This window comes from Talpa occidentalis, unplaced genomic scaffold (assembly GCF_014898055.3).
Source record: "Talpa occidentalis isolate TD23 unplaced genomic scaffold, MPIMG_talOcc4v2.1 talOcc4.9, whole genome shotgun sequence".
In the NCBI taxonomy this organism is placed as follows: domain Eukaryota; kingdom Metazoa; phylum Chordata; class Mammalia; order Eulipotyphla; family Talpidae; genus Talpa; species Talpa occidentalis.
The window spans coordinates 49,994,415-50,020,057 of record NW_023605305.1 but is presented as its reverse complement, the minus strand read 5'-3'; the positions used below and the strand labels follow the sequence as shown (position 1 = coordinate 50,020,057).

At 37.2% G+C, this 25,643-nt stretch overlaps 1 protein-coding gene across 2 annotated transcripts; it reads left to right on the top strand.

The window, feature by feature from the left end:
* Positions 1-886: 886 nt before the first annotated feature.
* Positions 887-25,460, top strand: LHX8 (LIM homeobox 8). 2 transcript variants are annotated; one of them, XM_037498836.1, is made up of 9 exons: positions 887-1,448; positions 3,167-3,253; positions 3,642-3,803; positions 7,458-7,579; positions 9,531-9,751; positions 10,277-10,380; positions 14,715-14,810; positions 20,742-20,925; positions 24,743-25,460. In XM_037498836.1, the coding sequence occupies exons 2-9, from the start codon at positions 3,179-3,181 to the stop codon at positions 24,817-24,819; spliced, it is 1,041 nt and encodes a 346-aa protein (XP_037354733.1). In that variant the 5' UTR covers positions 887-1,448; positions 3,167-3,178; the 3' UTR covers positions 24,820-25,460. The 2 variants fall into 2 exon arrangements, with proteins under 2 accessions (XP_037354733.1, XP_054547476.1); XM_054691501.1 differs by lacking the exons at positions 887-1,448; positions 24,743-25,460 and adding an exon at positions 23,640-23,775 and having other exon boundaries at positions 3,179-3,253.
* The last annotated feature ends 183 nt before the right edge of the window (positions 25,461-25,643 follow it).

The following is a 25,643-nucleotide window of genomic DNA, read 5'->3' as shown; positions in this document are numbered from 1 at the left end:
TGAACAACTTTAAGAAACAGCATCCCAGATAGTCATATCATCACATGTGTCAGCAGCCTGCTTTTTTTAAAAAAGAGAAAATTGGAAATAAAACATATTAGTAATAGTCTCTTAACAAATTCTCCTCCTTATACTAAATAATGAAGTATCATTGATCTTATACAGATGCTGTTTCAAAATTACAGGTTTTCTGGAGGGAGGGGAACTCCCCATAGTAAAGCCGCTGTCAAACTTTGAGGCAGGAGCTATCCTTCCTAGAGTTTAAATTTTGTCTAGGACGACATGAAAGTGCAATGCTTTATCAGCAACATACTTTGGTCTTTCTTGTAGCCTTGAATTCAAATCTAGTCGCAAATCATAAGCTTTTATGCTTCTCAGATGTTCCTTCTTTATCTTAATGAGAAAAATTTTCGCAAAGGGATTGCTGACTCCTAGATAAGTCAGTCCTCGGGGTACCAGAGAGCAGTCTCTCTTTCTTCTAGCAGACAAGAGCTGTGAGTTTCAGAATGACTAAATGTTCCAAGTCACCCAGACCTCAGCTTCCTCTTCTAGCTGCAGAAAGAGATGTAACCTGAATCTTTGTTTAGTTTTTGGTTGGGGAGTGAGAATTAAAAAGCCACGGCAAATGCAGAGAGATTTTTTTTTTTTAAGTCAGAAGTTAACAGGCCATTCCCAATGGGTATTTTTTCCCTTTTAATACTAAATCTGGTGTAAGTTGGCTTGTCCTGATAAAGATCTTCACATGTAGAGAAGGCGGGTTTTTCCTTAAGGAGGTGAGACTATTCCTCCAGGAAAAGACTTTTGCCCCCACACTGCCTTCCCTCCCTTTATGTAAGTTCCACCCTCTGGAAAACAAAACTTTTTTTTTTTCCGCTTCCTGGAGGAACAGACCTCAGTGAAGTTGGGAAAAGAATCTTCAGAACAGTACATCAGAGAGTAGTTACAGCCACAGCGGCCTCTTTGGACGAAGACTTACTTGTAGCACTCACTCTGCTCGGTGTCAGCTTTTATTAGCGCGTGAGGGCGGGGGCGGGGGAAGGTCGGCAGACGCGGACAGCCTCTGACCCTCTGGAGCTGGTATGTGATAAGCAGCCCTAGCAGTGCCATGTATTGGAAAAGCGATCAAATGTTTGTGTGTAAACTAGAAGAAAAGGACGTGCCGGAGCTGGCAGTTCCCCCTGAGAAGGTGAGCGGGCCGACGCCAGGCCAGGCTAGCTGAACCGCAGTTTCCTTGAAACGCGAGCTGTTTGGGCTCCCAAACTAGGTTCAGAAATTACCTGTAACGGCCTCATCCTCAGACTTGGCTTATATATATATATATATATTATTACGTAGTAGCGTTAGTCAGTCATTGATTGCCTCCCCTCCCCGCAAGCTCACTTAACCTGAGGCATGGAGACTGTAATTTGGGAGACGAAGCCTCGAGCCTAAGGCGCTCTCGGGTGCAAGTGAGTCGTGCTTTTGTTCTACTTGCGGTGATGAACGTGGTGGCAGGGAACCGCGAGTCGCGAGGGCTGGGCTGCTGTCGGGGGGACCAGAGGCGCGGCTCCTGCATGCAGCCTCGAACAGGCGCTAGTCAGCCCCAGGCAGCTCCGCGGGGACCCGGTCGGCGTGGCCGGGGGCTCATCGCGAAATAGAAGCGCCTCCTGGAAGGTCTCGGGGGTCCCAGCTTGGACCCGGAGAGCCCACGGACAGGGCTCGCGAGTCACCCTTCAGCGAGCAGATGGGGAAAACTGACACGCGCTCAGCTCTATCCGGAGGCAGAACCTGCGGGGGGTTCTCGCGTTTTAAGTTTGAAAGTCACTTCCAGCGGGTGTAAGCACCGCAGCGGGACCGGGACTGGACGCCGCTTACTTTGTCTCTACTCCGATGCTGGCGGAGCTCCCCAGGCGATCGCCGGGCTTTCCTGCTTAAATTCTCTTTGTGTCTGCGAGGACGCGGCCTCTGCGTCGCAGCGCGGGATCTGGCGGAGGGAGCGCCCCCCGAGGGTGCCGGCGGAGGACCCGGGAGACCCCTGGGGCTGGACGGTCTCTCGGCTGGTTGCTGCCGGAGGGAGGAAAGAACGGAGGTGAAGAGTCAGAAACGCAGTTTTGGGCCACTCGAGTTCAGTGACCCCTGCCCCCTCCACCCCACCCCCCGGAGTTTTCGTACGCGAAGACAGAAAAACCCTTAGAGAGGCTGCGTTTTCGTTTAAGAACAAAACTCCAGCTAACGCTTGGAGACACTTGAGCAATGCGCGTTGTTGCTTTAAAACATTTTGACCGAGGTTGGGTTTTTTTTAATGGCACAAATTAAATTCAGCTGGATATTTTCTATTATTCGACCCGCTTTTTGCGCTGGTTAAAAATAATCCTTTAGGAGCTCAAATGTTGACTTACTGAGCTGTAAGTGGCAATTTACACCTTAAAGTAACGAGTGAAAATCACTCGCAGCTCTAATTGCTGTAAGTTTACGAAAGAGCTGCTGGCTCGGTTTAATCTGAAGCATTTTCATTCAAATTGTCATCGGAACAAACACCAGGCTTCTTAAATCCTGCTGTAATTAGCCTTCAAGTATCCTATTAAACCTCTTCACCTTTCGGGCTATCCAATTCAAAAAGCCCCCTTTTTAAAAATATATGTGTGTCTTGCTCTTTTAATTGAGGTTATTAAAGAAATCAAGTTTCTTCCCCCACCCCCTTCTGAATTCTCTTTTCTTCTCTCCCACTCCACTCCCTCCCCCCGCCCCCTGCACCCCCTTTAGCCGGGTGATCCCCGCTCCGCCGTGATTGACGTCTAGAAAGAAAATGCTTTGTGCTGGGATGATTGTTATTAACTTGTTACCCCCGGCAGGGGGGCGGGGAACCGACGTGCTCCGGTGAGCGCTGGGACCCGGAGCCCCAAGAGTTCCGCCGCGCTCTAGGCGAGCCCTCGGCGCTCTGGTGGCCGCCTCGCCGCGCGCAGGGGCTGGGCTGCGCTGCCGCCGCCCGTGGCCAAGCCGGGAGGCTGCGCGTCCGCCCGCTGGCCCGTGGCGCCGGGGCCCAGGCGCCCTGACGGCTGCACGCGCGGCCCTGCGCCTCGGGGGCCTTCATTAGCCCGCGCAGCGCGCCCCAGGCTGAGGCTGGGGCTGCGCGTGCCGGCTCTGAACCTCTCTTCTGTTCTCCTGTCGCCCCCCTCCCACCCCGCAGCACCGGGGGCTCATGTCGGAAGAGTGCGGGCGGACTGCAGCCCTGGCGGCCGGGAGGACTCGGAAAGGCGCCGGGGAAGAGGGACTGGTGAGTGGGGAGGGACCCGGGTGCTGGCGCGACTCGCTGCGGGAAGGCGGCCTCGGATGGAGGGCCGCAGTCCGCGCCCGGCTTTCGGGACCCAATTGACCCTCGGGGAGCGCTGGAGGGAGGGTCTGGGGCGGGGCGAGGTGGGAAGCTGAGACTTCGCGGCGGGCAGGGCGAGGTGGCGAGGCGTTCGGGTGCTTGAGGTCAGGGGTCGGCCGGGGCGCGTGGCGCGAGCTTGGATCCAGGGGACAGGGAGGTAAAAGCGAGATCTTAGGAATTGGGGGTGGGTTGCGGGGAGCGAGAGGAGGCGCTGGGGAACCTGTGGGTATCGGCGGGGTGAGACGAGGAGGGTCTAGAACCGCCTGCCACCTCGCCTCGTGGCTTCCTGCAGGTGAGCCCGGAGGGAGCGGGGGACGAGGACTCGTGTTCCTCTTCGGCCCCGCTGACCCCGTCGTCCTCGCCCCGGTCCATGGCCTCGGGCTCCGTCTGCCCTCCTGGCAAGTGTGTGTGCAACAGTTGCGGCCTGGAGATCGTGGACAAGTACCTTCTCAAGGTAGGGTGAGCCGAGGGGCCCAAGGGGAGCGGGATTGCAGCGAAAAACTCTGGGGAAAGAGAAAGATTTGTGGGTTTTTTTCTTCCCTTGTTTTCTGCCCCAGTTCCCGCTAGAGGTTGCAGGCTTGCTCAACAACACACCCCAGTCAAGGGCAACTCCTGCGGTGGGAGTGAGAGAAGAAATATTAGAATCTCCCTTGTTGCAAAAAACAGCTGTTGTGTTATGCATACATCGTGGTTGGAAGTGTCATACCCCAGGTGGATGTACAGGCCACCGACATGAAAGGGAACAAAAGTGGAGAAATCCTTATCTCTTCTAAAAGAGGGTTCTGCCTGATAATTTTTTTTGCTAAGCCACGGGTTATGTTCCCTTCACCGCCAATAACACCCACTCGCCTGCCAAAAGAGAGTTCATGTGGCTGTATGTTGACAGAAACCCCTTTGCACTGTCTCCTTTGGTGACAACCACTGTAAAGTGCCATAAAGGGTCTTTCCTGAACATATTCTTTACGTAGTGTTGTGTTTGTTTACAGTTAGTCACCTTGGGACTTTTTCAAAGTAAAAACTGATAGGAGTATTTAAATAAAACTCATTTTCAGTGTCTTCCAGTCCTTATCAAGGCTTATACTTAAAGGTCACTCAGTGCCTCTTAATGTAATCTCCAATGCTTAGGGGGCAAAATAGAAATTGATGTAAAGTTAGGCAAAAAGAAAGGAGGAAGTAAGAGAGGAAGAAAGATAGATGCCTGGAATGAAGCGCTTCAAGTGGTGGCTTGAGAATTGACTGTCTGTCTTAATTTGTTTTACTTCTCTCTTAAAATATAGTAGGGGGAGTTTTAGAGTGAAAATTCTGGCAGGCCATAGTTCTCCATGTCATTGCATGCAGGATCATGGTCCCATGTGTCTTAATCCTAATACCATGGGTTTTCAACTTCAATAGCTTTTAAAAACCACTATTTAAAATAACGATCTCTCCTACACTGAATTAGTAGCAAACCAGTTCACTTTCTATTTCCTTCCCACCTCTCCACCCCCAGTTTTTCAAAAAGATTAATTATGGAGAGTGTAAGTTCAAAAAGCAAGTTTGTGGGCTGCTTTAAATTTCTACCTCAAGATCCAAAGCTACTGCATTTGTAAAGTGGAAATGATACCCTATAAGATACAACCTCAGATAAAGTACCAAAAGAAGTCTTGATGAAAACACTAAGAAGTACTAAATTAATCTTAACTGGTGATTGATTCTGGCAGATTAACATGGTTTTCTCTTTAAATCTGCACTCTTAAGATTCACTTTTCAATGTTTCTAGACCTCTGCCTTTTTGGATATTTCATCTTTTGGCACTTATTTCCAATGAGCCCTCTTAATAATTAGCATAATCTTTAAGACTCTTACTGAATGGATCAATGAAAGCTTTAACATTTCATAGCAGAGAGGATATTTTATGAAGTGATAAAGTGACATCAGTTCCTCTGAAATAGGAAAATAATTTCTAATGTTCATCTTTTATATGTTAGGATACATTTACTTTTATATATATTTGTATTATATGAGATGTCGAAGTTATCTAAGCTATATAAAAAATTTCTTTATAATAGGACTAGAGTCCTCTCAATGAATTATTCTATGTAAAGTCTTATTCTTTTTTGTGGTGCTCTCTTTTTGTGTATATTAGTACATTAATCCTAAATTTGATACTATATGATTATGTACAAATTCTTGGGTTCTTTACTTTCAATTTCCAGTACTTAGTTCTTCCACATAAGATTAGATGCAATTTTAGTTGCTCATAAAAAAAAAAAATGCTAGAACAGTGTATCATTTGAGGGTATAACTGATAATAGAAATTTCACTTGTGAGGCAAGCAAAGTAAAAAGTAAGAGAAAGGGTGGCGGGGGAGGGTCATCTGTTGCCCTGACTAATACTTAAGTGCCCTGTCAGTTTGTGTGCTTCTTCTGGGTTGGTACTATATACAAATAAGTATTGGATCAATACCAGCCATCAGGAGTGGTTTACATTGCCCAGAATTTTCTTTCTTTACCTTCCTTTCCTCTCTGGAAAAGAATGGAAGGTAAGGGGAAAACATTTTTTTAAAAGTTTGAGGAAAGGATGCAAACCACACATTAGTTGGCTTCAGGGAATTAAAAGATCATATAGCTCTGTCCTGAAGCCTGACTCTACCCTTGCTTACAAAAGACAAGCAAAAGCCTGGATAAGATGGACGTGCACAAGGCCCTAAACAGTGGAATACTTTAGGAGGTCTATACATCTAAACTTTAACTTAATTGGGCCTATTTTAGGTAAAAAATAGAAGGAAAGTACATCTTTGTTTCCAGGACAGTATTCACCATTACTAATAATTTTTATTTTAATGTCCTCATATTTTTCTAGTCTTTGCTTTTTTCTTGTACAGTAAATGTGTTGTTCTTCTATAGCAAGTTTAAAGCTTAAAACTTTAAAAATTTCACCTAAATGTTATTCTTTCTCATAATGCTTTGAAAAGAGGCACATAACTGCAATTAAAAGTCAGTGAAACTTTTTTCTTCTCTTTCATATCACAGAAAAACATGTTGAACAGTGTTGCTAATCTGATAAAATCACTGGACAGGTAGTCTTTAATATGAAATAGTGTAGCAAAAGGCATATTTCACAGTCATTACTTTCTTATTTTAGGCATTCAATCCATTTGTAGGGTATAACTGGTGTTTTTGCGTCATTGCTATCTTTTACGTGAAATTCAGTTTACACATAAAGCTAGTTCTTGTGTCCATTTAACAAGAGTGAACTTTAGGAACGTGCACTGCAACAAGTTAAATCTAGTACATATCTTCATTCCTCCTGAAATCTGAAGTGTGGTGCTTATAGTATTTGGCAGCAGCTTACAGTGAAGATAATTGTGATTACCTCCCTGAACTGACAGTATTTCACGTTCATTTTTAGAAAATATAAGCGCCATTTTATGTCTTAAAGTGTAAATGGCAAATGATATTTGGGTGTCTTTTTGGAAGTACTTGTAATCTGACTTCTTTTTTTCCCCAGCAGTCTAACAATTAAGTAGGGTTACCAATACTTCTTTATTCTATTATTTAATGTTAGAAGGGAACCAGGGCTTCTGCCATACCAACTTTAAATCTATTTTAGCAACTTCTGTTTTCTAAGGGGAATGGATTACCCAACTTCTTTATAATAGTATTTACCTTACAAAACTTCTTTTATTACTTTCTTTCTCTCAACTTAACTGGTGTACAGTTCATAGTTATTAGGCCAAGAAGTAAATTGAGAAGGTGTGTGACTTGACTTCATAGCTACCAGGTTTTGTGGCAGAAAGATTTTGGTAAATGAAAAAGGAAAACAAACCTGTATGCATGACTGGAATTTTTTGTGTTCATGTAAGTGCGATTTAAAAAAACAAAACAAAACCCGAATTCTTCATGGGTCCAAAAATTTTAAACAAAATATTCAATATGTATCATGACTTTGGGGCTAGGATCTAAAAGAGAATATATCTGGGTGCATATCTATGTAAATAACGCTTTCAGATGAAAATTTTCAGAGCATGTATTAAAGTATGAGCTTACCAGCTTTTTAAATTGCTTAGTATGCAAAATTAGTGAATGCTATAGAATGTCTTCTCATCCTTCCCCAATTTCCTTTATAGGTGAATGACCTGTGCTGGCATGTTCGGTGTCTCTCCTGCAGTGTCTGCAGAACCTCCTTAGGAAGACATACAAGCTGTTATATTAAAGACAAAGACATTTTTTGCAAACTTGATTATTTCAGGTACACTGTGAAACTTTGTTTTTAAGTAGACACTCCAATAAATTATTAATGCGAAGAGAATTTCATAACTAGGTTTTCTTGTTTTGTTTATTGAAGACCAGTTTTTCTATATACTAGATTTCAAAAGGAGAATATTTTATATTTTTTGAATAATTTATATTAAAGCAAATAAAATAAGCATATTTATGTTTTAGGATTCAACAAAAAAAAACTAATTTTAAATAATTGCTTCCACTTTGAGAAATGAAGGTTTTAGGTATTAAAAACAGGGATTCTTCTTTACATAGATATAAATAAAGAAATATGATTGACTTACTGTGACAAAACCTCTTGTTGGAGGGTGTGATAAGATGAAATGAATACTTATATGGAGACAAATCAAGGTCTTGTTTTGCTTTTACTAGTTTACTGTAGAATGATCCCTAGTTATACTAGCAGTTTGGAGATTGTGAGACACTGTATTATTCAGAATAATATTTTAGCTATTCTACTATAGATAGATGCCCGATTCTTTTGTCTGTTTTTTCATCTTTGTTTTATGAGATTATATTTACCTGAAATATTAAATGTAACATTTTCTGTGTGATTACTTTGTTAATTATTTAAAACTTTCTTATAAATCAATTCTTGATAGAGCTTTCTAGAAACTGAAAATCATCTTTAAGCATGAATTATAAGATGTACTGTGTTTATTTACATTTCCAAATAAAAGTGTTCATTGTGAAGTTGGGAAATTAATACTACATAACAAAGTTTGTAGTACTAATTGCGTTGTTTACACTCAATTTAAAAAACTGATTTCAGAGAGTTTAGTGAATGATTTGAATAAAATTGTTAAGTAATTTAAAGTACTTCATGAAACCCTTTCTTCTTAAGAGTCCTTTATTTCAGAAAGTCACAAATTTTGTAATTACCAAAAGCCCGTCTTTCTTGTCATCTTTACTTTCCATTTCCTACAAATACTAGTAACTTGTCTCTTTTTTCACTTAAGATATGCTAATCTTAATTTTTAATGGCAATTTTAAAACACTTTGAAAGGTTTGGCTTCAAAGTCTTGTTGAAAGTTCATTAAGTATGTTTTTATACTTCATTATTGTATTCTGAAATTTATTTTTAGGATTTAGTTTTTCAGGTTAATTTAAAATAACTAGCAATACCACTAGATATATTAATGAATGGACACAGACACATATACTTATCTCGTTTGATGTGGACATGCCAAGCCATGGTTAAAATTGTGATAGGAGATACGGCAGAGTATGCAGTCACTAAGACTGGGAGAAAATAGGAATATTTAAGATTAAACTGAATTTGATGTCCAGATATATCTCTGAAAACTGCAGATATTTTCTCCTCCCTGTGGATAACAATGCAATAGCTAATTCACCAAGGGAAACATTTCTGAGTTTTCCTTTCTCACCCCCAGGTTGAACAATTTCTCTTCTACGCATTTTGAAATGTTGAAATGTTTTAACATTAAAAACTTGCGCGTAAAGCATTTTCTAATGACCTCAACTTGGTTTTAAGAAGTCATTATATCTTTAGTGGTATACTTTTTGTACTTTAAGTTTTTCATTCTTAAAAATGAAAGAGAGATACAGAGAGAATGAATCTTGAGTCTCTAGATAATTTATAAATGCATTGGTATTTGTTACAACAGGGGTTCTGAAACTAGTATTCCATATACTTTAAAAGAAAAAATACAATCTTCCCTTAGATTAACAATGAGAAATTTTTGTTTTATAAACAGATTTGAATTACGACCCTATCTCAAGTCTTGATTGGTACCATATTGACTTTCAAAAATATAATTGATTCCGGTTTCATTTTTGAAAGATTTGAATACTTAGTTTAATCCAATGAGTAATAAAATGTGTTAGTTTGATCTTAGACTGATGAATATCTCACCAAACATTAAAATATTCACCTCCTGCACTTCTGTTTACTGTAGAAGGTATGGAACTCGCTGTGCTCGTTGTGGGAGGCACATCCATTCTACTGATTGGGTCCGGAGGGCCAAGGGAAATGTCTATCACTTGGCGTGCTTTGCCTGCTTTTCTTGCAAAAGGCAACTTTCAACAGGAGAGGAGTTTGCTTTGGTGGAAGAGAAAGTCCTCTGCAGAGTGCATTATGACTGCATGCTGGATAATTTAAAAAGAGAAGTGGAAAATGGTAAATATATACTTAAAATACTTTTGTGTCTTTGGGAACAGTGAACACAGGGATAAATATGATTTTTCCTAAGGTCATCTTAATGCATTATTTTGTGCAATGCAATTGTGGTAAAACTCATTAAGCACTCTATTTAGTGATGGTCTCCATCTGTTTATTTACAGGGAAAGCCATGGCATGTATATTAACCTTGTGCCATATACTCAGGCAGCAGCCTTGAGTTAAGGGTTCTGTTTTGCTTTGTGTAACCAGTTGTTTCCTTGCATTTGCCCTCCTAAGAATGAACTGTGGGATGTGGACTTCTAATTTTCACTTTTGACTAAATATACAAACCTAAAAATGGAATGTTTCCACAGTGTGTTTCTAGTGTGTTTAAAAACTTAAACTAAGCCATTTGGCAATGTAGAACATGTATGCATTTTGAAACCAAGCCAAGAGATGCAAAAGACCAATTATTGCATGACCAGTGAACCCTTTTGAATCATCAACATGTATGGTATTTTGTTTTATTTTGTTTTAATGCAGGTAATGGGATTAGTGTTGAAGGTGCCCTCCTCACAGAGCAAGATGTTAATCATCCAAAACCAGCAAAAAGAGCTCGGACCAGCTTTACAGCAGATCAACTCCAGGTAGACATGCCAAAGAATGTATGATTTTTGAAGTCCCTCCCCACCAAAACCAAAACACACACACACACACACACACACACACGACATGCTGTCTAAAAGTAGTTTTGTGTTTTCAAAAACTTAGCTTGTACTTTTTGTGAAAACTAACTTGGTGAATGTGTGAAAAGATACTCTTTGTCCTATAATGTTTATCAGTACTTCCAGAGTTCTGATAATGGTGTGAACTCATCATTCAAGCTGTGTTTCCCTGGGTTCTTCTAGTTATCAAAGTGGAAGCAAAATGTTGATCTAGTCTGACTTCCTGATAAAATTGATTTAGTCCATTGCTACATATAATGGCAACAAAAAAATATTTTGAGACTCTTAACAGAAAGAGACACACAGTAGTGGGTCCTTGGTGCAACAATATACTCATCTCTTTAACAAACCACAATGAGTCTTTTAATGGATAAGATTGTATGTTTTCTGAGTAGGAAAGAATTGAATATGACTTACCATAAACAGGAATCTACTGATTGACTCCAGTCAAACAGACCCTTTCTTGTTTTTAGACAGGCTAGAGGGAGTAATTCTGTAATTTGATGTTAAAGGTTGATTATGTCCCCTGCAAAGGGAGGCGTTATTTCCAGTTTAGTTGCCCTAAATATAATTGCCATAATTTCAGTTTATGCAAATTCAAGAAAACAATTATTAATGTGGCTGGAGTATTTGTTTTAGGTTAAGATAAAGTAACATTTATTGAGCACCGACCATGTACAGGGTGCTTTATCCATAGTATCCGTACTATCTCGTACTTTAAAGGACATTCATTGCAGTGTTACCAGATGGGTGAAAGTAATCCTAAGAATTGTCATTATTTAAGATGAAGGCAATGAAAATATTCTGAGAGAAATTTTATTTTGAGAATGTTGATACTTCTACAAATATTACAAGGGAACCTAATGACACTAGCAAGCAATCTAGCATTAAAATCTAGATTCATTTAAAAAAATTACAAATGATTGTTTTGTAAATCCTTACTTTAAGAATAGACTAAATGGTCAATAAGTAATGCATGACGGGTAAGGAAATTGAAAAAATATTAGAAATATTACTGCTTGGACCTTCTTTGTCTGGATGTCTTATTAGGTTGTAATGAAGGTCATGTAAAATCTTAAATTAGGAGATACAATACCTATGGGAGACCTAGTGACAAGATACTCAGGTGTCTGAATAAAAACTGAATTGGTAGTATAAAATATTGTTTTAAAAACGTTTTTACATGCAGTGCTGCATATAATTTTAATTATTACAAGGCTGATAAGTTTAATTTGACATAAAAGTTTGTTATTAAAATTATAATTGTGAAAATATGAAAGTATTTTATATAGACAGCAGGAAGATAATTATGGATATTAATTTAATAAAAAGGGAATAGTACTTGTGGAGTTCTTTGTGCACCAAGTTCTATACCAGGCGTTTAATACATACCTCCTTTAGCCCTTAACAATAATTCCAAGAGGTGTAGCCATTCCCTTCAGGAGAGACCACTACAGGAATGGCAGAAAAGAGATTTAGAGCCTGCTCCTAAAACCTCTGATCTTTTCATTTCTCTTGGCCCTCCAGGAGGCCATCAGTAGAACTTTGCCTTACCAAAACTGTTGCCTGGCAGTAGCAGCTAAATCAGAGTGAGATTCTGAGTCTGATAGCTAGTTTCAAATGGCAAATATGCATAAACTATTTAAGCCGTGCATTGTTATGTGAAAATGTCATCAGAATCATAGATTTTAAAACTATATATTAGAATTATAGTTTTTAAAAAGTGAAAGCAGAAGTGGTATGCTTTCAAAGAATGTTCTCATTCAGTGTTAATTGGCATCTGTCTTATGACTGAAGCAAATGAGACAAAATCCTTGTCTTCTAGTGGTTCTTTAAAACTTAGGAATCTAAGATTGTTGTAGATTTTTTAAAGATCTGAATTGTTTATTTTTCCAGAACTTCTAGTAAATCAAGCAGTATATTCTCATTATCAAGTTGCATATTTTAAAATGTTGCATATATTTTTGTGGTGCTTGAATTTAGCAAAATAATAAAAATAAGTCAGGTGATCAATAAAGTAATTCAAGACTACTTGTGAAGTATCTGGAGAAAAGAGAATCAGAATGGGAGCAATAGCCAAGATAATTTCCAGAAATTGTTTAGGAAATTATGGGGAGAAAAAAAGTAGTTTAAGACTCATGAAATAAAATAGTATTTTGTTTTGGTAAAAATATTTCAAATATTGTCCCATTGGTAGAAATTATATTCTGGACACTATTATGATTTGTTTATTATAGTTGGAAGCACTTACTCAATGACTGTTCATGTTACGTATGTCCAGATTAGCATTCACTTTAATCTGCTTTCAGATTGAGGTAGTCAGCAGCTACTGTGCACACTCCTGACATTTCTGCTAGACCTCTTGGCCTTAACATTTTGAGTATCAACAAGAGGCTTATTTCTTGAAGATGTTAAAAGAACTCAGAAAAGGGTTGGGATGGGTTTTGGCATCTTTATGAATAATGAAGCTAAATAGAAATTAAAAGGGTTATATGTGAGACTAAACACTGATAAGCACACCTCTCTTAGCAGATTCCCTTTCTCAGCCATCAGTGTTCATTTAAGTTTTGCTTTATTCCTTGATGAGAAATTGATTAATGTAATTTGGATCCATTACTTGTGAATTTAAAATGTATTTGTGAAAAGCATGCTTTTTTGTCTTATAAATTATCAATTATGACTTTATAGCAAATCTTCAAATATCTGTTCAGCTTTTTGATTTTCAAAAATTAAAATAAGACATACTTAATTTGCTATTTTTTTTTTCTCTTTGGGATGTTACATGCTCTACTACATGTAAAACCAAATCTGTTTGCACAGGGAGGTATTATAATAACACATTTGGAGTAAGAAAGAAAAATGAAGTAAACTTTTAGGCTGATCCTGCTCGGAAGCTAGCAAAAACTTATTCTACAAGAGTCACTAATCAGAACTTAACTGAAAAAAAGTTATGATTTTTGAGCCTCATAAGGCTTCCTGGGACAACACTGGTCTTGTATTTTTCCTACTCTATCTTCAGATTTTCCTCACTTGGTCAAGTTTCACATGTCATACTCTGAAATTCATGATATGGGGAAGGAGATTTAACTCCTAGGGATGTGAAGAATAAGACATTACCTTTGCCCTCAAGGAACACACTTTCTGCCACAGAGAATGCTAAGCTTGTTGAATGAATAATGTAGCTGTCCTGTCACAGGGGCAGGGGCATGAGATAGTATATGAGAAGCATAGTGGAGAATACAATGACTCTTCCGTTGGAAAGAGTGTTGAGGCCAGCAATGCTTACGGTAGATAGGTTATTTTCAATCCACACCAATAGCTGTGTACAATCATGTTGGATGCTGAACTTCCCTTTCTCACTGTAATACTTTCTTTATATTGTATAATCCTTCAATTAATTAAGTAATGAATTTAAGTAATGAAATTCAGGTATCCTGCTTGATTCCCATGACTTGCTTTTCTGAAAGAATCCAAAGGACTCTACTTGTGCTTTTATTCTGGTACTCCCACCCCTGCCTTCACATCTCTCACTTCACCTTGTATTACAGGTAGTTATTGGCATGTCTGTATCTTTCTCCTAGGAAGTTGAGACCCAGGACAGCTTTTTCATATGTCACTCTGTTAAAGCACTTAGCACAGTGGTTCCAATCCAATAGGTTCACATCAGAATCATCTGGGAGCTTTTTCAATCTTTAGATGTTTAGGAAATTCCTATTCAATGGGCTATCGGTTATCTCTTTTTAAGATCCCACATACTCCTTTGCATAGAACAAGTGCTAGAACAATAACTGAGTGAAATGTAACTTGTTTTGCATTCTTGTAGCATGGACCTTTGAGCATTTAGCTCAGTAGAAATTAGACATATGATATGATTTTTATATCTTAAAATTTTTTCTTATCCTAACAATTTCAACAAAATGGAAAAATAATAATAAATGAGACTTTATACATATGCATTTAATTTGTGGGTTATAAGAATAGAAAAGAAAAGGTGAACTTATTTTTACTAGCATAATTGAGAGGCAGGGTTTTATGTTGAAATTACTTATTTTTAAAGACCTCAGCATAGCAAATTATGTGTAAATTTATTAGATATGCATTGTTTTCATTTATACAGACTGCCTCATCATAGTTTTCAACTAATAAAATACTAGTATCTCATTTTCGTGTGCATGTCTTATCTTTCTCATCATCAAAATGCAGAAGATCGAATTTCTTTTTAGCTATTTATGACCTACATTTTAAAAAAATAACAGGTTATGCAAGCACAGTTTGCTCAGGACAACAACCCAGATGCACAGACCCTCCAGAAACTTGCAGAAAGAACAGGCTTGAGCAGACGTGTGATACAGGTGAGCATTTTAAAGGTGTTAATCAAGGAACACTAAAAGTTCTATCATAGGTCTTTATGGGAATATGCATTGTTTATGTGAAGAAATGTTAAAGCATTATCTTCCCATTTTACTATTCTTCATACTCTAAATCAGTTGTTTATACCTGATAATTAATAATTATCTTGATTGGCCTGGGCTGCAGATGGCACTTTGCACATGTTACTTTGTTCAGTCCTCTGAGCAACCCTAGATCTTCAGGCTAAAAAAGAAAATTGCTATTTCATGTTAAACCTGTTTCTGAGGCTGATTTTTTTTTTTTTTTTTGGTGGTGGTTTTTTGTTTGTTTGTTTACTTTTCTATGTGAATGTGTTTAGGGGTTGTTGATGACCTTTGTTTAAGATCCAGGTAGAGAAAGTGGTGTGAACAAAGGTAGAGAAAGGGCCAGTTAAAGCACATTTACTGAAAAGATTTATGTTTGCAGATTGTGGGTGATTAAATTGTTGGAGCTGAAGTTGGAGAGACCTGTGACTGTAGAGTTCTCATCTGAGCAGGAGAAATATATGTGATTTTAGGAGAAAGAGTTGGTGAGAGTATATAGGAAAAATTACACTTGGGAGAGGCTAGATAGAGCCAGATTAGTCTGGATGCCCAGCACAGTACTGATTTTTTTGAGGAGACATAACTGGTTAGTGACCTAGAAAATCTTTTAAGAAACATTTAATTGACTGTACACTGATGGCAGGTGCAGGATACTAGAAACAGGGGCGGGGTGGGGGGGAGATCTGGATACTATAATGAGAAAGTAGAGAGAAGTCAAAGATAAATTTGAAGTCAAAATATCCCTGGGATTTGTGCCATTGGTAGGATATCAAAATCAGAAGACAGCTGGCTTGATAGTTGAGAGGGGCATGAATTCCCTTTTAGCTCTGCTAATCAGGCAATGATGGTGGCATTTAGACATGTAAACAGGATAAATGGAACTCAAGAAGAGATCTAAGGCCACAAAATTGGATAAGATCCTTTAGAAAAGATTATAGACAGTAGACATTGCAGAATGGTGTTTAGGGAGAGAGTGGGGTAAGAGATGCTATTTTGAATACAACATAGCAAAAACCAGAATCAGGGAATGAGTCTGGTGTAAAAGCATCGTGGAGGATAAAGGAGTGAGGTAGACTCAAGATGGAGGTGGCCAACTGTGTTAATAGCTCATAGACAGATCAGGGAAATGGAAAATAATTTAAATGGTGCTCACGCTTTAAGGAATTAATGCAAGTAACTGTAACCTGCAAGATAAAATTCACTGGGGGCAAAGACAAAGTACAGTATTGTCAATATAACATTTTATTTGTTAAATTTGGTGGTTGATAAATAGGTGTTTATTCTTCAGCATATTCTTATTAAGCCTGACGTTTTTAATAATTAACAAATAATCTCTATAAAGAAATCAGTGGGAAAGACCTAATGGTGCTACTGCTTCTCTGTAGACCTAGATTCCCAGTAGATTTGGTGTAATGAGACTCTGTAAGGTGAATCCCATGACCTCAGTATTGCCCAAATAGCTGGGTCATTGTGGTGGTTTCACCAATTTTAGAAAGGGAGACCAACAAGGAACCCATCTAGAAGGATCGTTTCCTTTAAAGAAAGGCCAACAAAGTCAGGAAAGATCTAGAATGGTGCTAATATTAAAGGCAACAAGGATATTTAGCTCAAGATCAGGAGATGCTAATAGGAGTAGTATACACAGAATAGATATCTTTATATGTGAAAGACATCTTGCAAATATCAGAATCAAGTATCTGCAAGGGAATGTAGGAAAAGACAAATTTTACTCTTGATGAAGAGCTTTAGTGAAAGTCTGTAAAAATGATCTGGGCTCTCCATAGAGGCAGAAGTAGTATACTACCTGAAAGTTTAACCTTTGCTGAGGTAGTTCATACTCCATGGACTGAGGGCTCCTTCTTATCTAAACCTTTACAATTCAATGACAATGTCTGCTGCAGCTTACTCGAATCATGACTGTTAGTTAGGTTTCAGATTATTCTGAAGGTGCAAGCAAAGGAGAATGGAGGGTTTTCAGAAAATTTTTTATTATTTGTAAAAGGAAGGTCACAGGCATCTGTCATGTAATTTCCAATATTTAGGTCACCAGTATTACAAACAAGTTAACTTGGTTTCAAGAAAATTTGGAAAATGTAATTTTGAATGGTGGCTTTTAATCTGTAAAGATTTAATTTAAATATTTTTAATAAGATGGCAAAGGAAGGAGTACCAGCGTACAAATATATTACTTGTACATACACTTTAAGTACACAATTTAATTATATAGCCCTTCATAGTATTTTTGAAGAATTTCTGTGATCGATCTCAAATAGTTATAACCTCTTTACCCAGCCTAATTCTTAGCACTGACCATAGTACTTTAGAAAAGTTAGTTTTATTACTCAGACTCATTCTGTTATGCCAAATAGGTTCTCAAAATTGTGGAGAAACAATGGTCTAATACACAAAGACTGGCACATTTTTACTGGCTAAAGTCTATTAGTGAGTCATTAATAACAGAGTATCCATTTTATTGAAATCATAGACTAGCAATGGTTAATTTTACTTTTAAAACTTTGCAACCAGATGCAATCATTGTTCACCATACCATTTCAGAAAAGTGAATTTTGAGTTGTGTATCTTATAGGAAAGGATAAAACATTACTTTTTTCTTCCAGTCATTGTACTGGGAATACCTTTCTATAGTAAGATCTACATAGCATATATCAAACATAGCACAATTTATTTAGTTTATTTCCAGTTTCTCACTATCATGCAAATACAGCAATGAACATTGTATGTTTATTTTGAAGGTTTGCCCAATAATTTCTGTAGGGTAAATTTTTAGCAGTGAGATTGTTGAATCAAAAGAGAAAATATTTTTAGAGCTTTTAAATGATAGTACATAAATCACATTCTATAAAGTTCATACCAATTTATTCTGTCCAGAGCTACATATGAAAGTTCCCTTTTCTCTACCCCCATGAGAATACTGAATGCTGTCATTCTTTGACATCCTTTGCAACTTGGTAGTTAAAAAAAACTCATTGTTTTTTATTTTAATTATTTTATTATCAATGAAATTTATCATGTGTACTTACTTGGTAATTTTCAAAATTGTATATTTCTTACATACTTTTCTGTTGTTTATTTCCTCTCCATCTTGCCAATTTCAGTTCTATCATACCAACTTTTATAACCTTTCATCAATTTCCTTTCCATTCATTTTTCCACATAGAATTTTTATACATTTATGTATTCAAATCGCTTGATCCTTTTATATAGTTTTGGCTTCTTTTATGTCTTCACCTAGAGAGTGTCAGTAGTGACTTTTGTTTCTTTAAAGATTTAGGGTTTTAATTGTTTATGCCTAAATTTTAAGTTATCTGGAGTTAACTTTTGATTCCATTAAGGTAGGGTTTTTCTATCTTATTTTCTTCCCAAATAGTTAGCCACTGTTCCCTAAATCATGTTTTCCAATATTTGACAATTCTTTTTCATACACCATTTTATGCTTAACTCTTAGTAATAAGGGCTTTCCAAGAGTTCATTTAATGCATTATTCTTTTTCAGAATGTTTTCATGGCCTACTTTCAGATTAAGTAGTTTACAATCTTTTAAATAGAAGGAGCATATTTTCAAAGCATGCTCCTCGGAAGAAATGTTAAGTCTTGCTAGAGGTTTGCAAAGCAGGAAGAGGAAATTTTAAGTCAATAAGAAGAGTCAGAGGACTTGTATTTAAATTCTGATCTGGATAGCCCTCATGTCAAAAGTTGTTTTTTTATGTCTGGAATCTTCAACTGTATTTTGCTGTGCAAGTTATATGACTCGTATTTACAAACCTCTCTATGCTTGAATATCTATAAATGATCTTTCTAAGGAACTATTAGAATTATTATTAAGGTAATTATTTCACTGTTTATGCCTATACCCTCTTCTTCATGTTTATTTCCAATGTCTGGTTTGTTTGTTTGTTTGTTTGTTTGTTTGTTTTAATTAAGAAGATGGAATCTTTTTTAAGCTGAGTAGGTTACAGCCAGTATAAATTTATGGGAGACCAAAGATACCTCGAAGGAACTCTGGGAACCTAGTGCCATGTGCATTAAGTTATTTATATTCCTCTTGGGCATGTGTGGGCACTATCAGGGGGAAAGGAAAGCAGCAGAAGTTCCCTCCTACATCGTGGGGAATGTGTGAGTTTATTTTCTTGGCTGGGTGGATGGTGCTAGTGGCATGTATTGTTAATGGAGCCTTGACTGAGGGCTTTGGGTTTGGTCTCTGTATAGGTTATCTTAAAGTCTAGCAAAGACTCTGGGAGGAGATTTGTGGCTGTGACTTCTACTCCTTTCCCTCAATATATACCTAAGTCTTGTCCTATAATCCTTTCTTGACTGCTACCCTTTACCACCTGCTCAGATCTATAAACCCCACTTACATTTTACATTATTAACTGTTCCCCTTTAGTTCTTGAGTTTATACTTCTTATAACCCTTTATTTTTTTTTTTTTTTTTTTTATAGAGGCATGTTTTTATTTATTTATTTGTTTGTTTGTTTGTTTTGTTTATACATGCACTGGGTACAGTCAGAAGCGCGGGAGGGTGAGAGAATTCACCAGAGCCAGAGTAGGGAGCAGACCAGGCAGAAGGACTGAAGTACACTGCTGAGGGGAGCAGCGGGCGGCAGGAGAGGTCTGCGCGCCATGTGGGACCCTCCTCCGGTGGCCGGGGAGCAGCCGGGGATCGAACCGGCGCCACAGAGGCCGCGGGCAGCTTCGCAACCCAGCGCTCTACCGCTGCGCCACCTGGGAGGCCCATAACCCTTTATTTTTGACTGCCAGGCGTAGGGTGTGTCTTTGAAATCAGACCAACATTTTCTCACAATTTTTTTGCGTCTTCTTTCTGTTCTATTTATTCAGTGTTCAGTTATTCAGTTACTGTCTCCCCACTCCAGACAGACTTATGCCCCTGACATTTTCCTACCTGCCTCCCCTGATCCCAAAATATTCTTGTCTTAATTTCCTGATATTCTAAATAATCCCTCCACCTCTTGCTCTTCTCATGACAGAGTTGTTTAGAGCAGTAGCTAATAAATGCTATAATGTTTTAATAGAGTCACACTCCACAGTCAAGTTTTTTTCTAGTAACAGTGTTTAGACACAGGCAGGCAGGTCATTTAGTGGAACATTCTGGGAAACATATCCTTGTTCAGACAGAGCTCATGTCCCACCCCATAAACTTCCTTTGTTTCTGTAATAGAGTGAATAGTAGGGTGGTTAGTTCTTAATAGTTTATATATGTGTTTGTATTTAACTATACTTAAATATTATCAGTTTTTTCATACTATATGCCTGACCTTAACATGCATCTTACAGAATAATCTCTGTATTCACAGAGAGATATTAAAAATTCATCAGGTTTTAAAATGTGACTGCAATAACTGAATCAAGTGGTTTGAGAAAGCTTTAGGTTATCAGTAGGACTTTTAGTCATTTGAAAAAAGATTGAAATGAGTTCAGCAGGTGTCTAAGAATACATTTAGTACGTTTTCTTTTTAAGTTCTTATCAGAAGAACTTTTTCTGTTAATCACAAATGCCCGAAGAAAAGCTAAGGAGAGTTTTCTTGAATTCTTGAGTCCTAGCTACACATTTTTTTTTTTTTTTGTCTTTGGTAGAAAGGGGTTTAGTATAGAATCAACTCCAAGGTGTAAGTCACCAGATAGTTCTAATTTGAGCAAAGAAAATGACCATTGTTATTTGTGCTTGAATGTTTCTTTTCTGTCTACACATTTTAGGAAATCTTATTTAGCTCGATACTGTGCTTATGTGGTAGAGCAATTGAGGTTGCATTCCTTTTGAAACCGAGTTGATGCTATACTCAGAATCTGCTACATTGCTTCTCTCCTCCTTCAGGTGTGGTTTCAGAATTGTAGAGCACGCCACAAGAAACACGTCAGTCCTAATCACTCCTCCTCTGCCCCAGTCACAGCAGTGCCGCCCTCCAGGCTGTCTCCACCCATGTTAGAAGAAATGGCTTATTCTGCCTATGTGCCCCAAGACGGCACGATGCTAACTGCGCTGCATAGTTATATGGATGGTAGGTATCCCAACATTTAATAGCTGTCTCCCAAGCAATCAGTATCTGATACCTTCTAATATTAGGTTATTGATAGGATTCATGTTTTGAAATATTACCTCAATAGTAGCTGAAAAATATTGTGGGGGTGCGGTAGAGAGCATATCTAAATGTTCCTATTCCTGTGACAGCATTTTAAGGGACAAGTTTAAGACCCCTTGTACAGCTAAAATATACATATTGAAAATGACTCTTTGTTCTTGATTTATACTTAGAATTTTTTTTTTAATTTAGCCTTATAAATATTTAAATAATTTATTTTCCTATGGTCAGAGAGAGTACCCACACACAGATTTTTGGATTGGGGTTTAATGACTTTTGTTAAAAAGACTTTTTTATTGAAGCAAAACTTACCTATAGAAAAGTGCACACATAATATAGAGCTTGATAAATTAATAAATACAAATGTAAACACTATGTAGATGAAGTAATAAAACATAATTAGCATCCCAGGCATCTTATACCCTTCTCAAATCCTTCCTTCAGAAATATTCATCTCCTTGACTTCTGAAACCATGTTCTGGTTTTGCTTTTTTCCGAGCTTTTTGTAAATTAACCATTCAAAACATATTTCTGTGTGCTCTTCTTTCAGTTACATTGCTCAGGAGAGTCATCTGATTGTTGCAGGGATCAGTGGTTTGTGTGTTGTCATTGTTATATAGAATTCTAGTTTCAGAATATACCATAATTTTCCCATTTTACAGTTGATTGACATTGGTGTTCTTTCCCATTTGGCTCTTATGAATATGCTGCTGTGGATTATTGTACATGTCCTTTGGTGCACATTAATTCACTCTTTGCTTTGGTACATACCTGAGAGTAAAACATAGGACTGTAGGCTACACATGCATTCGACTTCAGTTGATTTGACCCAACCGCTTTTCATAGTGGCTTGAGCCAGTTTATATTTGGACCAGCAGTGTGAGAGCTCCAGGTGGTGCATATCCTTGCCAACACGATATAGTGTCATTTCTTCATTTTAGCCAATTTGATTGTCGTCTAGAACTATTTCATTTTCTTAATTTACTTTTCCCTCATGACTGATTACATTGAGTGTATTTCCACTGGTTGTTTATATATTCTTTCTGCTGAAGAGCCTATTTATAGTTTTTGCCTGCAGGTCTATTGGCTTGTCTGTTTTTTTCCCCAATTGATTTGTTTTAGTTCTAGCTATATTATGCATATAAATAAGTTTTTTAATGATAATATGTGTTGCACATATCTCCTATCATTGATTTGCTGTTTATTTATTTATTTATTTATTTTTGCTCTCTTAAGGGTATATTTTGTTGAGAAGAGTTCTTATATTTAATGTAGTTTGTCACTTTTTTCTTCATGGCTAGTACTTATTTTGTGACCTGTTCAAGAAATTATTACTATACATAGAAAATGAAGATGTTTCTCCTTTGTTATCTTTTGGAAGCTTTGTTTTATCTTTGACATTTAGAGATATGATCATCTAGAGCTGAGTTTCACATCTGATATGAGAAATTTTTTCGCTATCTTGATGAACACCAACTTCCCCAAATGCTTTGTAATGGTATATTTTTCATAAATCATGTTTCCATTTACTTTGTGTATCAATTCCTGTGTCTTCTAGTGTGATTTATTTGTCTGTGTTTGTATTAATACCTTACCATTTGAATTAGGCTAGATCTGTCATTCTTGATATCTGTCATTCTTTGTTCTTTTCAAGTTTGTATTGTCAGCTTATCTATTTCTACTAATAAAGGAAAACAACTCAGATTTGATAAAATCCAGTAGATCATTTTGTAGGAAACTGTCATGCTAACAACAAAACTTCCATGCCATGCACTTAGTATGTCTTTCTATTATTTAGGCCATCTCTGAGTTCTCTCTTATATTCTAGAGGTTTGTTTTTTAAATCTACCATCTCTTCTTAGGTTTATTCATAAGGATTTAATTTTTAATGAAGTTGTAAGGGGTATTTCCTTTGTATGTAAAAATCTACATTGGCAGTTATTTTCTTTCAGTATTTTGAAAATATGAACTTGTCTTCTGGTTTCCATTGTTCTGTTAATTAGGGAATGGATAGTTAAAAATTAACCTGACACCATTTTTGTTGTGTAATCAGCTGATGGTCTTTTTCTTGTTCCTTTAAAAGTGAATGTCTCTTTCTCAATTTGTGTCTGTTTTCTGTTTCATTATAAATATGCCTAGCATTGGTCCTTATATGTGAAGTTTAATGTTTTTCTTTATGGAAAAGTCTTAACTTTTATCTTGTCAAATATTGTTTCTGCCATTAGGGAAAAATTCCACATTCTCCAGTCTTTTGACATTTTATGCTTCAGCCTAGATATTTTTGTTTTGCTTATCCTCAAATTCATTAATTCTCTTCTAATATGCTGTAAAATTTTTATCCTTTGGTTTCTTAGCTTCAGTTATTCTAGCTTCAGTTTTAGAATTCCCATTTTGTTCTTTCATTAGTATCTATACTGGAAATATCTATTTTGTTACTTTATTCCTTAATTAAGTTATTAAGGAATTAAGTTATTCCTTTATTAAGTTATTCCTTTATTAATTATAGTTATACTAAAGTTCATGTCTGATAACTTTAATATCTGGATCTTTTGTAGATCTCTTTTTTTTTTCCCCTCTTTTTTTCAATCAATTCATGTCTTCTTAATTGTCATATTACTTTTATTGTATTTCAGATGTTGGGTATGAAAAACTAGAAATAATTTGAGGCTTTGGATGATATCTTCCACCAGAAGGCAGAGAATTTAGTTTGGCCTCTGGCAGGGGTTTGGCTATCGGAAGATCAGCTTAATCCAATCAGCTGTCAATCCTCTGGAGGGCTGGTACTTTTCTGGTTCACTGCTCCTTGGATTTAACCCTTAGGGAGCCCCCCCCCACCCCTTTCCCCAAAGCCTGTGTTTTATTTTAGTTGTTATTGATTACACTAGGGCTTCTCTTCAGTGGTCCTTAATCTTTAATTTTTATTCCCCGCCACCCAGGCAAAATCTAACTCCTAAAAATTCTGCTAAGCCTCTTAGATATTTTTCTTTTAAAATTGTCACTAGCCTTATGGGGGGAAAGTAGCCTCATTTTCTTTCATTTATCTTTTGAGACTTCACATTGTAATCTGTCACTACCTTGGTGTCTTCCACTTGCCTTCAAGCAGATTTTTCAAAAATTTGGGCAGCTTTCCTAGTTGCTGTCAGAGTGAGGTTTAGTTTGAAACAACACAGGTCTTTCTAAAAGTGAAAATTTCATTTTAGTTTTGATGAAATAAGAAATCAAAGTCTGTACCATTTGTTGCCATTTGCTTACAATAACATTAAAATTGTGTGTTCACATGAGTGATTGTAGCATTGCCTGAATTAAACATTTGTTACATATATGTAGAGAAGAGGCAGGTAAGCAGCAATAATAAATGAGAATTGGGGAAATCATCCTATACAGACACCTTCATGTAAACAGTGGCAACATCTCTGCAGACAAAACTTCTGTGTTTAAGATGTAGGGTAAAGTGCAGTGAATGGGGTATGGATGGAGGACATTAAAAACGCAAAAGCTTGTGTACCCAAATAAAAATTTGGGGGGTAAAACACCCTGAATTCTCATTTAATATTATATTCACTATGCTAAATATGTTAAGGCTCCCGCTGAGGTTAGTAGAATGAGTGAGTATAGGTTGGTGCCCTCAGCTATAATGAGTAATTAAAGCCCATTGCCTTGGATTGTTCTTGCTTGTTTTTAAATAAGTTTTATTCACCCAACAAAACTGATCCACAAATGTCTTTCTATTTTGTAGCTCATTCACCAACAACTCTTGGACTCCAGCCCTTGTTACCCCATTCAATGACACAACTGCCAATAAGTCATACTTAATTCCTTTTTTCAGGGATAGAAATGATTAAGGACATAAACTTGTCATTTATTATGTATAAAATACCATTGAAAAATATTAATGTTAATTTTTTATTTAACACCCAAAGCATTTCCAACATCATTTTGCTGCCCAGGTATGTATCTATAGTTGGCCTGCAAGACACTTTTATTGATTCTTCATTTTTTGTAAAACTTATGTTTACAAGGAGAAAACAAATCAAACTTTTTTTTGTATTGTCTGGAGATAGTTCACTCTAGTATGTATCTGTTAATTTATTTGTCATCAAAAGAGCACTTTGCCTAAAAGAAAGGACTGACAAGTGTGCAAAATGTTTACAATTCTTTGTGAAATTGTAGTTTATCATTAGTTTGTATCTGTAAGTTATTGTTATAAATATTACTTGTATTTTTTTGTTATATACAACTTTATACTTTGAAGCTTGTATCTGTGAATTTGCAACTGAAATTTATTTTGCCATTGTTTTCTGAATGAACTCTGAATAAAGCTTCTGTTATAGCATGCCATGCAAACACATTATTGTGTTTATGGTTGATGAGTTATGACTGTAAATAACATTATAGTTTAATAAACCCACCATTCTAAGTTTATTAAACATTTTCCATCCTGGTGAAAGTTTCAACCAATTTGTCCTTTGTGTGTGTGTTTTCAGCAGTTAACTTTATTCTCTTTAAAATATAACAACGGTTAAAGTTATTTTGCTTTGAGGATATTTTAATGGGAAATTTGTAGATGATTGTACTTACTGAACAGAAGAATGGGAACACATCTAATTTGGCAAGTAATCTCCTAGACTAGCTAATAA

What these genes read in the sequence shown, in the direction of transcription:
- LHX8 (XM_037498836.1), top strand. Translation starts at nt 3,179, where the DNA reads ATGTCGGAAGAGTGCGGGCGGACTGCAGCCCTGGCGGCCGGGAGGACT. An exon ending in TGGACAAGTACCTTCTCAAG is followed by an intron (nt 3,804 to 7,457) that starts GTAGGGTGAGCC and finishes TTTCCTTTATAG; the next exon opens with GTGAATGACCTGTGCTGGCA. An exon ending in TTACAGCAGATCAACTCCAG is followed by an intron (nt 10,381 to 14,714) that starts GTAGACATGCCA and finishes AAAAAATAACAG; the next exon opens with GTTATGCAAGCACAGTTTGC.